Here is a 13,566-nt window from a genome sequence, read left to right as displayed (position 1 = left end):
TATCTTCCCTTTCAACACTGCCCCAATTTTCTAAAAACAAATTTCATCATTTCATGCTTCTGCTGAAATTTCCCATTGTGCTTTTAAACATGCTGTACAAAGCCCTATGAGATCTGCTGAGTCTATCTCAATAGCCTCACCTCAAACCTTTCTTCCTCTTTACTGTTAGTATTTCTTAAATTCCCAAAACTTTCCATCTCCTTCCTTCGTTTCAAAGATGCTGTTTCTCACCTAACCTTCACCTAGTGAATCCCTTCTCATCCTTGAACACTGAACTCAACTATCACTTCCTCCAAGAGGTACCTCCTTGAACCCTCATAAAGAGTCTGTTTCACTTGTGTAATGTGCTCTCATAGCCCCCACTTCTTCCCACTACATGAATTAAATATTAGGTTATTATTCCCAACATCTACATCCCACCTAATTACAAAAGTGTGAAGAGAAGCTTGCCTATGATATCCCTATTACTTTGCATAGTGCTTTACATATGGAAACTCAAAAATTTAAAAGAACAGAAATGAACTGGGCTGCACAGCAGGAGGTAAGTGGCAGGTGAGCGAGCATTACCTGGCTTGAGCTCTACCTCCTGTCAGATCAACTGCAGCATGAGAACCTCATAGGAGCGGAAACCCTAGTGTGGACTGCACATGCGAGGGATCTAGGCTGCACGCTCCCTATGAGAATCTAATGCCTGACTATCTGAGGTGGAACAGTGTCATCCAGAAACCATTCCCACAACCCATTCATGGAAAAACTGTTTTCCACGAAACTGATCCCTGGTGCCAAAAAGGTTAGGAACACTGCATGGAATGACATGACACTGGAAGTGTCCGATGCTCCATGAAAACCACATAAAGAAGAATTCTCTTACCTTGCTTTCTTGGTTGCCATATGCTAAAATTTGAAGGCAGTCTGTCGTAATAGCCAAGAATTTAACGTTTGTTTTGTTGAGCAAGGCAACCATTTTCTGTAGCCCGCCAGCTAAACGCACTGCCATTTTAGCTCCTTCTTGATGTAATAAAAGGTTGTGGAGAGTTGTAATGGCATAAAACAACACAGAATCCACTGGTGAACTGGGAAGAAGAAAAAAGCCTCATCAGAAATATTGTGACTATACTCTTCTACTTTTTAGCTTCAAGCATTCTGACAATGTTTTCTTACCCAAGCATTTTCACCAGGGCAGGAATGCCTCCAGACTTAAAGATGGCCAACAAGCCCTCCCGATGATGGGAAAGGTTATGCAAGGTCCCAGCGGTACAACGAGCTGTTTCTACATCATTTGTATTCTGCATGGTACGTACAATAGCAGACACCATCTGAGGAGAACGCATGATAGCGTGTCTGGAAGCTTCCTTTTTAGAAAGCTGATGGACCATAACTGCAGCCTTATTAACCACCACCTATAATACAAGAATCAGAAACATCATTAGTTTTCAAGTCCTGGTAGTGGGTAGACATTCTGAACCTACTCCCCTTGAGCATTTACTTCAAAGCAGACTAAAAAGCTAGCCATGTCATTGCTCACCTGGTCCTCATCATTTAGCAGTTTTGTCAGTTCAGGGATTGCACGTGTGGCAAGTTCTGCATCATCTTGATAGTTAATCAAGTTTACAACTGCATGTTTCAGCATCTGTGATGGTTCAGCCAAACGCTGGACATTAGTGGGATGAGCAGCATCAAACTGTGTAGATGGGATCTGCATGCCCTCATCTAATGTCTCAGGGAACATAGCAGCTCGTACCCTCTGAGCTCGAGTCATTGCATACTGTCCATCAATATCTGGAAAAGGTTAATCAACACTCACTATCCACAGTTCAGCATTTACCTAAGTATTTGCTATCCTAAATGGTAAAAGTGACATTGCTATTACTCCCTTTTCTTCACCACAACATTTTATTTCAACTATTATATACTAACTTTTTAGTTCTCAAAACTGCATTCTGACTTTCAGTAAGGCAATGAAAAATACTCTTACCAGCTACTTGTTCTTGAGTGAAGGACTGAGAAAATCCCTGTTCCCACTCATACAGGACTTGGGAGGTATCCACATCCTCTTCCTCAGGATTGCCTTTACCACTCAGAGAAGGAGCTGTGGTAGTGGCACCAGAATGGATTCCAGAGTCCAGGTAAGACTGTTGCTGCCAGTGACTAACAGCCGCTTTTCTGTCTGGTTCCATGGCCATGTCCAACTCCATCAAATCAGCTATAAATATGAAATAGTATTAGCATTAGTAGATTGGAAATGTTACTTCAATTAAAAAAAAAAAAAGAATCTGTGATATGACCCATTGAAATATTTTTAGAAATAAAGTCAAATCTGAAAGACAGCCAAGAAAAGCAGAATGATAGCCAGGGTTAGCTCAGTGATGAAATACCTAATCCCTTAGGGGACCACCTAACAGTTACTCACTGAATCAGTGGAAGAATGGTACTGCATCCAGGCTCCAGAAGCAGTCATCCAGACTAGATTCCTGCTGGTGGCTTGTTTGCTATTTCACCAAGCCATTAGGAGGAGTGAGCAGAAAATGGAGCAAAAGGTAGCCTGACAAGTAAGCAGGGAGAGAGGAAAGCAGGGGAATCTCAGCCAGACTGGCTTAATGGCAACGAAGCAGAGCCCCAATTCAGTAACTAAAGATTTATGACACAAACCTTGAGTAGCCATTGTCCACGCTGGATTTTCAAAACAGTTGTATGGTATACTTCAAATACCCTAAAAAAAGTTAATCAAAAGTCATTAGGATTTAAATTTAGCTTGATTAATACTCCTAAGTCACTGGGATGTCTGTTAAATGTCACTATTACACCCACAAAAAAAAACCCCATATCCTCTTTTACCAGGTTATTTGGTGAAACACAAGACCTCATGGTCTCCTCCAGACACCTCAACCACAGCTCCATCACTGCTGAACTTCAGTGAAAACTCCTCCTTACCAAATACATCTTTTTATTAATAGTAGAAATATAAATTACAGATAATCAGGATGGTGATGAGAAAGCAAAGAGTTGTAATAATAAAAGCCAGGGAGGGGAAAACACTATTCAAAAATCAGCTGCTCTCTGAATTCCAAAAGGTCTCTCGTGTTTTTAACCTTTCACGGAAAAATTCACAGATCCCCTTTGGATAACAGAGGTACAGTGGGATTTTAAAAACTCCACATTTTCATTAACAAGTTAGTTGTTTTCTGATATAATACAGTGCCATCAAAAATTATTTTTCATAGAGCAAATTTTGGTGACTAGAATAGTGAATTTTAGATTTTTTAGTACAAAGAAAAATTACTTTTCAAATGAAAGTTTGCAACACAAAAAGCACCTTCATTAGTAAAATTTTTCTAAGTTCAAATTTATAGCAATGATTTATTATAAATACAAATATCAATATGGATACATATTATTTTGATCAATATTTTAAAAATTAATATATACAAATCTTAGCATCTCATTTATGTCTGTATTTTGCCTTTATTGTGCAATATTCAGAAAAAAACACTGCATCACACAGGGAACTACCTGCAAATTTGAACAGTTCATGGCCTCTAGGTATTTCTAATAACAAAATTTCCTTTATTACAAAATCTGTCCCAAACAAGTTCATCTGGAACTATAAATAACATATTGGGTATGGAAAAATATGGATTAAATATTTAAGTGTGAACTATGTTTTCTTTTTTTTGAGACAAGAGTTTCGGTCTATTGCCAAACCAGGCTGGAGTGCAGAGGTGCACTCTCAGCTCACTGCAACCTCCGCCTTCCAGGTTCAAGTGATTTTCCTATCTCAGATGTGAGCCAATGCCTGGCCTTAGTTTCTACCTTTTGACTGTCTTTAAAAGAGTGGCTATTTAACTACTTCACCACCTTTCTGAAAAATTGGTTCCCCACTCCAGCCTCCACGTATTTCTGCAAAAGGAGACTCAAAACATGTTCTACACTGAGCTTCTCCTTTGGCCAATGTCAACAGACTCAGAAACCAACTGGTCATGTCTATAGACTATATAGCTATTTAAGAAGTGCTTTGATACATCCGGCTTCCAGGAACATCTTTTTTATAGTACTGTTTTTCTTTGTTGTTGATGCAAAGGCAAAACATTTACGCATATTACTGGGTAAACTCTGTATGGGCTGACCTAGTAACTTTACCGCAATTTATAACGATTTCATTTTTATAATGGAAAAAAGCATGTTCATGTTCCAAATTTACAATAGCCATTTGTACACTAGGACTTCCCAACATTACATATATATTTTTTAGCTTTTAAAATTTATGCAACATAAATAAAAATTCATCTTGCTCTTCACCGCAACCCTATGAGGTGAAGGAGGGTAAAAATCTATCGGCAGTTAGAGAAGTAAAAACGAAGGATAGAAATGGGGATCTAATTAGGTAACAGCATAGACTCACTCACCTTGTACCTGCTCTGGAGGCAGATCCAAATATGCCAAAAAACTGAGCATTAATCACTAAAGAAATCAAATAGACTGCCCAGCAAGAACTAGGGCAGAACACTGCTCCAGAAAGGAAAAGGTAAGCCTTCCTCTTTCTGTTTCTGGCCTGAGCCTTACGGGCTAAGGGCTGGCTCTCCTCCACCACACCCTGCCAACCATTAAGGGCCCAATTCTAGTGCTCCCAATTAGCCAAAACTTACCAATCACTTCAGGAACATTTTTTTTAAAGCAACAAAAAAACTGACTCCATAGAAACTGAGATAAAATTTAAAACTAGGGGTAGGGTGGAAAGAGAAACAGAACACTTCAATTTAGTATCTCCATAAAAGACTGGAGAGAAAAAATAAAAACAAAAAGTTGAATAGAAACTAAAACTGAGAAAACTTCCTAGAGTACAAATAAATGACAAAGACAAAAAATACAAAAGAAGAAATCACGATCAATTCAGGAGATCAAAGGTCCAACTAGTAAGCATTTCAGAAAGAATTATGAAGAAACAAAAATGACAAAATCCACTAAATACCAATCAAGAGGGAGGAGTGCTTAAAAATTATGAAGTACAATCATGCACTGCATAATGACATTTCAGTCAAGATGGACTACATACGCTACAGTGGCCCCATAAGATTATAATTCTGTATTTTTACTGGATCTTTTCTATGTTTAGGTAAACAAGCCAGGAGAAGCGGCTTGTAATTCTAACACTCCGGGAGGCGGGTGGATTGCTGTAGCACAAGAGTTCCAAGACCAGCCTGGACAGCACAGCAAAATTCCATCTCTACAAAAATATTTAAAAAATTAGCCAGGTGTGGTAGTATGTGCCTATAGTCCTAGCCACTGGGGAGGCTGAGGCAAGGAGGATCAGAGTTCAAGGTTATAGTGAGCTATGATCACACCACCGCATCCAGTCTGGGCAACAGAGTAAGACCCTGTCTCTTAAAAGAAGAAAGAAAAAAAAAAAAAAGGATACACAAATACCACTGTTTCAACTGCCTACAGTAACATGCTATACAGCTTTACACCTAGGAGCAACAGGCTATACCATATAGGCTAGGCATGCAGTACACTATGCCATCTAGGTTTGTATAAGTACTACACTAAATGTTTCAAGACACAGGTTATCATTAAACTACAGACTACATTAGAATGCTGTGTTTTCTGACAGCTTTATCACCACCAAGTGATGTTTTGACAAAGGGGGAGCTGGCCAACTTCTCATGTATCTTCCATCCAGTCTAATGCATCCATGCATCTTTTTTTGGCAATATGAACATAATACTCTTTCCAACTACAAACTTTATAAAGGATACTTCAAAATTCACCATGCTATTTCTGATTTTAACCCTATAAATGTCTCCAGTCAAAGTCAAGGGGAGAAGTCTTGCCACAAATAATATACAATAGATTTCACACTAAAGTTATTTTTCATTTTCCCATCAGGACAGAATTATCTTAATTACCTTAGTTTTCAGGAAGTTTGAGTATTATTAACTACGGGTAAATCTGCTACATAAAAATATAAAGCAGATATATTTTAAAATCACAGTTTTATACTAGCAATTCATAGTTCACTTTTCCAATAATCAAGATCCAAAGAATTATTCCCTGTTTTAAAGTTAGAAAGTGCTACTTTATTTCATAAGCAAGATAAACTTTTGATATCTCTTCAGGGATTTTTTAAAAGTTCATAGTAAAATCTGCAAATCTAAAAACACATGCATATGCATTTTCATTAACTGTCACCAGTAATACTTTGCCATCTAGAAAATGTATGCAGTTTCCTCAACTCTTCCTGTTTTAGCACATTTCACGCAACACTAACATTTTAAGTTACAACCCACTCCAGGTTCCTTTCTGCTTTCTTCTTTCACAGCTTTCTTTGGGGTGTGTGTGTGTGCCTGTATGTGTGTGTTCTCGAGGTGTCTTGTCATCCTAGAATGGTCAATAAGCATGAAACATCAAACGACCCTTCGTCCTCCAAACACTAAAATGTATGCCTTTGGTACTGTCTTTAAATAGGTACACAAATGGCTATTAGAAGTATGGAATCTTCTCAGGTAGGAAACAAGGTAAATGGAAAAAAAACAGAAATGGAATCTCTTTATAGCTGGGAAAAATTAGTATGTTTCCAGAATGAGATCTTCTTTTCTTCACAACTGTCTTCCTTCCTCAGCCATAAAGTAATATATGCCTAGTATAAATTAGTATTTATATTTATCATCTCCATCATGACTCCACCACACAGTAAATGATGACATTTTGGTATATTTGGAATGATATTAAACTCACTGCTACGTATTTTTAAAAATATAAAATCCCTTGTGAAGACTATTATAAAATATTATCATCTGGATTGTATTGTATGTCTATACTATAAACTACCTCCTCCATTCTTAGCTTGTTCTTCCCTATTTTGTCATTATTCCAACAATGCCGCAATAAACACCTTGCATATAAATAATTCTCTTAATTTCCTATATCACCAGAAGTTCTAGAAATAGTATTACTGAGTTAAAGGGTAAGAATTTTAAGTCCTTTCATGCATAGCTCCAAAATACTGACAGATCATAAACTGACATAATTTTCACAGAACGTACTGAACATGCTGCCATCTTACCAAGGGCTTGTCAGCATCAGCTGTTATCTGACACAACTTTTAATAGATACGTTCACACATCTAACATATATACCATCACCCACCCATCCCACAAGGTTTTAAATTCCGATAAGTTATATGCTTATTTATTTGCTACGTATAATGTAGCCTTTTGGCTTGCCAGATTTTTGATGTCACTGCCATCCTTTTATATTTTTGTGAAGTACTTGTATATATTATACATAAAAAGCCCCTTGAATAGTCATTGATATAGCACATTTAGGCCAACTGGATGTCTTAGAATATAATTTTCCTGTTTAAAATCATTAGATTATGGTAACATCCTTTGCAGGTGTGATTTATTGTTAGTGTCACCAATGAGTAACTCCACACAGCATCTTTGATCGGTAACATCCTAAAATAAATAGTACTGGTACTCCAGGGAGGAAAAAAAAGACAATGTTTTAAAACAATCTTTCACTCCATCTCCAAGAACAAATTATCACAGAAAGCAGATTGTTTTTCTCCAACTTACATTAACATAAGTAGCCAAAAAGACTAATATGTTAAAGCACAGCTATCTCCTTTAAGATACATCCTGAATAGGCTTTACCTCACAGGCACATTTTCTAAGTAATTTTCACAGAACATACTGAATTTCCAAAATATAATTTTATACCAATTAAGTTAAAAAACAAAACAATGCTTCATATAGTTTATGAAGTAAAAGTATGCAAAGAATATACACTAGCTTCTTTATAGTGGGCTATCAATACAGCAGGCCTGGGAGCAGCAAAGGGAACAGGATGGAAAAAAGTATTAAAGACGGCTGCAATTCGGCCAGGTGTGGTGGCTCACACCTGTAATCTCAACACTTTGGGAGGCCAAGGCGGGTGGATTGCTTGAGTCCAGGAGTTCAAGACCAGCCTGGGCAACATGGTGAAACCCTGTCTCTACTAAAAATACTAATTGTATTTTTAAAACTTATTTTAAAAATGGCTGGGTGTGGTGGCACATGCCCCTGTAGTCCCAGCTACTTGGGAGGCTGAGGTGGGAGAATCATCTGAGCCCAGTGTCCTGAGACATTTTTATACCCCTTTTATGTGGATTTTATAGTCTGATAAGGCTGAACAGAAAACAACTCTTAGTTGAACTGAATTTTTAATAAAAGTGGCCACAATTACATACTAAAACTATTTTCCTATACACAAATAGGACAGAGATTTCATTCATAACAGTAAAATGAGATACATACAACAGTAAATGGGAAGATATGTCTTGTTCTTGATTTAAGAAGAACTATAAGAAGGAACCAGTTACATCACATTTATAAATGTTATCACTAAGATAACATTATAAATCAACAACCACAGCAATTTCAAGTATTGTATTATTAGGAAATAAATGGGTAAGAGACTGTAGTAGGCAGAAAAACACCCAGATATAATGTGGCAATTTCATAAATGAAGAAGGTAATATTTCAATTAGTGGATTACTTGATTAAAAGTATTAGGAGAAATGGGCTTGTAATTCCAACTATCATTTTTTCATCCTTATTTTACATTAAAATTAAACCTATATTCACCAAATATTTACATGTAAAAAATAGAACAATGAGATAAAATATGGGTATATATTAAGACTAAAACCATGCCCAATCGATGAACTGATTAAGCATGAGTTGAAACTGAAACCAAAAAGGGAAACATGAGATAATTTGTGTGTGTATGTAGTTTTTAAAATTTGAGCAACAAATCACCACGTTTGAAGTAATTCAAAAAATGACATACTAGAACATGTGTAACATAAAGGCTAATATCCACAGTACACGAAAAACTGGGAACAAGTCAAAAAGAAGAAAGAATTATACTGCAGGGAAAGAGCAAGAAACAACATTGCAAAGGAAAAACATAAAGTGAGCAATGAATATATACAAAGGATATTTAAACCCATTTACTTTTTGCTTCTCAGATTGGCAAAGATTGAAAAGATTGATTAGTATCTACTGCTAATAAGGATATGGTGAAACTAGCAGAAACTTTTGATAGTAAGCTGGCACTATCCATTAAACATAAGTGTAACTACCCTTTGACTTAAAAATTCAACTTCTGTAACAGAAATGTATTCTGTGGCAATACTGTCAGAAGCATGCCAAGTGAAGCATTCATAGAGAAAAAGATGAAATTATTCAAATGTCCATCCACAGGAGATGGAATAAATAATAATTTATCAATTAAATGGAATATATATTCACCCACTGAACAAATTTTAAACACCCTTTATGTTACTGGTATTACAGTAATAAGAGAGTCAAGGTCATAAATACAGTGAAGCTTATATTCTACTGTTAGGGAGTTAAGCAATTAAAAAAAAAATTTAGAGTGAGAAATGCTAATAAACAAGTTTATAAGGTAGAAGGTATGCTACTCTAGTGGGTGGTCAGGGAAGGCCTGTGAGGAAGAGACATTTCATCAGAGGAGCAGCAGCTGGCCATGTAAAGATGGGGCAGAACACTCCAGGCAGAGAACAAGTGAAAAGGAAGGAATGAGCTTAATGTGGTAAAGGTATCGAAAGGTCACCAGTGTAACTAGAAGGCAGGGAACCATGAAGAGACAGAGATGAGAATCAGATCAGTAAGGATGTAAAATAAAATCCAAAGTGTACTGGGAAGCCAGTGAAGCAATGTGATGTATGATTTAGACTTGCTAAAATTGACTCCAGCAGCTATAAAGGGGAAAAAAGATAGTTAAGGGGCAACAGCAAAGTAGAAAGACCATTTAGGTTACTGCAGTTGTCCAAGTGAGGGGACGGGGGTGGTGGAATACCATACAGTCATTAAAGAGAATGAAAAAGGTATACACTAAAAAAAAGTAACATATATCAAGTATGCAAGGCATCTTTTTTACATATATGATTGTATACCTTTGCAGAACCAAATATATTAATTATTAGAAATATTTGTCCGAGAAGGTTAGCCTGTATAATTGAACCCTATATAGGTTAGCCAAATACTTAAATATAACGTTAAGGAAATTTTCTAAGCATAAAAGCTAGGTGGGCCTATGAAATGGACTTTGTACAAAAAGAAATGTGGCAACTACTCAGTCAACCATCTTGCCTCAAGGCAAAAACAAATTGCTAAAAATAAAAAAAGTGATAACCAATGTTTTCTAAAGCAAAGAAATAGTACTGCAAATTTTTCCATATTTAGGCAAATGTCACTTTACATGTATCAATAAATTTTCTATTTTAGTAATTTAATAAATATTTGTCCATTCCTAGCTCCTATTCTGTTAAAGTGGCAGTATTCTAAGAATTAACTGCATTACAAAGTCACCAGGTTTCTGAGTCACTTACAGCATCTTTATATCTTTTACAGCATAATTTTAGGATACTTACTGCCTTGTGATATCAGCTAAACACTGAATTCTGCCTTTGACATACTTAACAAGGTAGCATAATTAAATTCCTAGCAACTTCAGTTCTGAGCCTAATATGTTATCTCATTGAATCTCATAAAGAAGACATCATTCCTCAAATTATCACAAGAAAACTGCTTAGCAGTATTTATGTAAGACTAGCTAATAAACCGTTCAGTTAAAATTCAAATCCAGGTCTGCCTGTGGCTCAGTCATGTACCCTTTCAATCTCATCATATTGCCACCCCCATACCAAAGTTAGAGACAACTGGTAACAGTCAGTGTTGCAGATAAATGAAAGACAGGGATTAGCCAATTTTATATACAGATATCACATGTAATAGTAAAGAACTATATCCTTTCAACAGTGACTACAGCCCCAAAAAAACTGTTAATATTTGAAATATACACCAAACTTTGACTATATGCCTAGCTAGACAGTACTAGATATGCCAAAGAAATTGAAGATTTTATTTCAAAAAAGTTTCTAGATGTTGATCTCTACATTCAGACTACAGGCAGAATTAATGGCAGGTACTCAATGACCTCCAAATTATATCCCATAATGATAACCTTCCTCTACTCCACTTGTTGTAAGACTTTCCCTTCCTTACTATACCAGCACGTTGACCTTTTAAAAAAAGAAATTTTAAAGAGCCCAATGAAGTGAACGCTGTGAGGGCTGAGACTGTACATTTAGAAACAGTTTCTCACTGTTTCTAAAGTGCTTTGGCATATATTAAGCTCTTAAATACTTAATGAATGGAATGTGCTAATAAAAAATAAAATGCTCAAAAAGTGAACAGAAGAACACACAAAATGTAATATGGAGGCTTGGAGAGCTTACAACACTTATTTATAACCTAAGAGCTTTTTCTTTTTTTTTTCTTTTTTTGAGATGGAGTTTCACTCTGTCGCTCAGGCTGGAGCGTGGTGGCGCGATCTTGCCTCACTGCATCCTCCACCTCGCGGGTTTAAGCAATTCTCTGCCTCAACCTCCCGAGTAGCTGGGATTGTAGGCCCACCACCACCACACCCAGCTAATTTTTTTTGTGTATTTTTAGTAGAGATGGGGTTTCACCATCTTGGCCAGGCTGATCTTGAACTCCTGACCTCGTGATCCACCCGCCTCGGCCTCCCAAAGTGCTGGGATTACAGATGTGAGCCACCGCACCAGGCCAATTTATAACCTAAGAGATTTCTTAAATGCCTTCAGAACCACGAAAGATTCATTTATGAATAATGTATAGCCAGAACAACACTCAGGAAACTTTTTCTGTAAAGCATCAGGAAGTAAGTATTTTAGGTTTTGTGGGCCATAAACTCTTTGTCACAACTACTCAACTCTGCTATTGCAGTGAAAACAGCCAGATAATATGCACACTTATGAGCATGGATGGCTGTGTTCCATTAAAACTTCATTCACAGAAACTGAAATTTGAATTTCATGTAATTTTCACGGCACAAAATATTATCCTTTTGGGTTTTTTTTTTTAAGCAATCTAAAAACAATTCTTAGGTCGTAGGCCATATAAAAACAGATGGCGGGCAGTACTTTGCCAATCCCTCATTTATTTATTAAATACTTTCACAGAGAACAAAGGCAGATGTGTTTTTACATTTTAATTAAGCACATTAAGCCTAAATGTGAAGACCTATAACAGAAAGGGTTTTAAGTGGGTTAATATGTTACTAAGAGAAATTACAAAGTTTTTTTCCCCATAAGTATCTTCAAAAACAAGAAACTGGACCAAATCACACATGAAAGCTATAACAAGACAATTTATTTGGGAAAAACATTTCAGGCCATTAAAAGCAGTATGTGCTAAACCAGAATTCAGCCACAACATTTGCATGATTTTTAAAATCTTTTTTTTTTTTTTGAAACTATAAAGACCTACAGGTTTGAAGGTCCCCTTAAACTCGCAACCAGATCCTCCCAATGGTTCTTAACCAAGGGTGTTAATCAGACTAACCTGAAACATCTAAAAATACAGATGACCAAGAGGTTCTCTATCAGAGGGGCTGGGGAAGGGCCCTGGCATTGTATTTTTAATTTATGTGTCACAGGTCACTGATGCTGCTCCCCATAGCTAAGGACTATAGCTAAAGTCAAACCATATGATCCAAACTTCATGTGTGACATTAGGAAATGAACCCAAGTTAAAGAAGAAAAAACCCTGACTAAACAGAGTAACCCTAGCATAAGCTGCTTGAGAAGCATCTATTCGTTAACACAACACAGATTCTTAAACTTTTGAAACCTTCTGTCCCCCACCATACATGTCAAGTTTATGTTATTCTTTAAAACAGAAAGACATTTTGCTGCCTTTGACTGCCTTACTCTAGTAATAAGCCTCATAATTATGAGGCTCTCTTATAGGAAAAGAAGACTGCAGAAAGAGTAAGCTAGGAAGCTTCTATTATCAAAATGTGACTGCTTTTCATTATTTCAATACAGAGCTTTAAGGAATATTCCCTAATCTTTGTTCTATTGTGAGTCCAAAAATACACCAATAAATGAGTCATAACCTCAAACTATACATGAGTGCTCCACTGGTATATATTTTTTTGTTTTCTCAATTTACGAGATTGTGATATTAATCAAAAGGGATATTTTTGTTCCATAAGAAATCTTTCCTACAACTCCTTTTAGTTTCAGGTCATAGCATTACCAATAGCATAAATACAATGTATAGCCTTTCATTCAACAAATATTTATGCATCAGCTACATGCCAGGATCTGTAATAGATTCTGGGTGTGCAGTAGTGATTACTGCAGAATGCAGACATGGTCCCTGCATTCTTTGGAGGGAGACAGACAACCAAATAAACAATTACAAAAAAGCATGTAACTAATTAACAAGTGGGAGAAGGGAATGGGATTACACAGCAGAAGTGGAAGGAAGGTCCCACTTAGCGTGGTCAAAGGCTTCTTGAAGGTAACATGTAAGCTGAGACCTGAAGAAGGATGCAAAAGAGCCAGCATGTAAGGAACAGGGAAGAAACATTCTAGAAATAGAATATAACAAGCAAAAACCCAAAGTCATTAAAGAACATGATCATCTTTCAAGAACCCTTGAGATCAGAGTAGTTTGATTATAAAGG

The 13,566-nt window shown here is 36.6% G+C and overlaps 1 protein-coding gene across 3 annotated transcripts in view; it reads right to left on the bottom strand.

Moving 5' to 3' along the window:
- Positions 1 to 13,566, bottom strand: part of CTNNB1 (catenin beta 1) — a 40,997-nt gene that overhangs the window by 13,978 nt on the left and 13,453 nt on the right. For all 3 annotated transcript variants that reach the window (NM_001257918.1, XM_015131255.3, XM_015131256.3), the window contains 5 exon segments: positions 872 to 1,073; positions 1,162 to 1,400; positions 1,526 to 1,779; positions 1,976 to 2,203; positions 2,650 to 2,710. In NM_001257918.1, coding sequence (NP_001244847.1) covers positions 872 to 1,073; positions 1,162 to 1,400; positions 1,526 to 1,779; positions 1,976 to 2,203; positions 2,650 to 2,662 — 936 coding nt within the window. In that variant the 5' untranslated portion in view covers positions 2,663 to 2,710.

This window comes from Macaca mulatta, chromosome 2 (assembly GCF_049350105.2).
Source record: "Macaca mulatta isolate MMU2019108-1 chromosome 2, T2T-MMU8v2.0, whole genome shotgun sequence".
Lineage (NCBI taxonomy): Eukaryota > Metazoa > Chordata > Mammalia > Primates > Cercopithecidae > Macaca > Macaca mulatta.
This window is presented reverse-complemented; position numbering and strand designations above follow the sequence as displayed.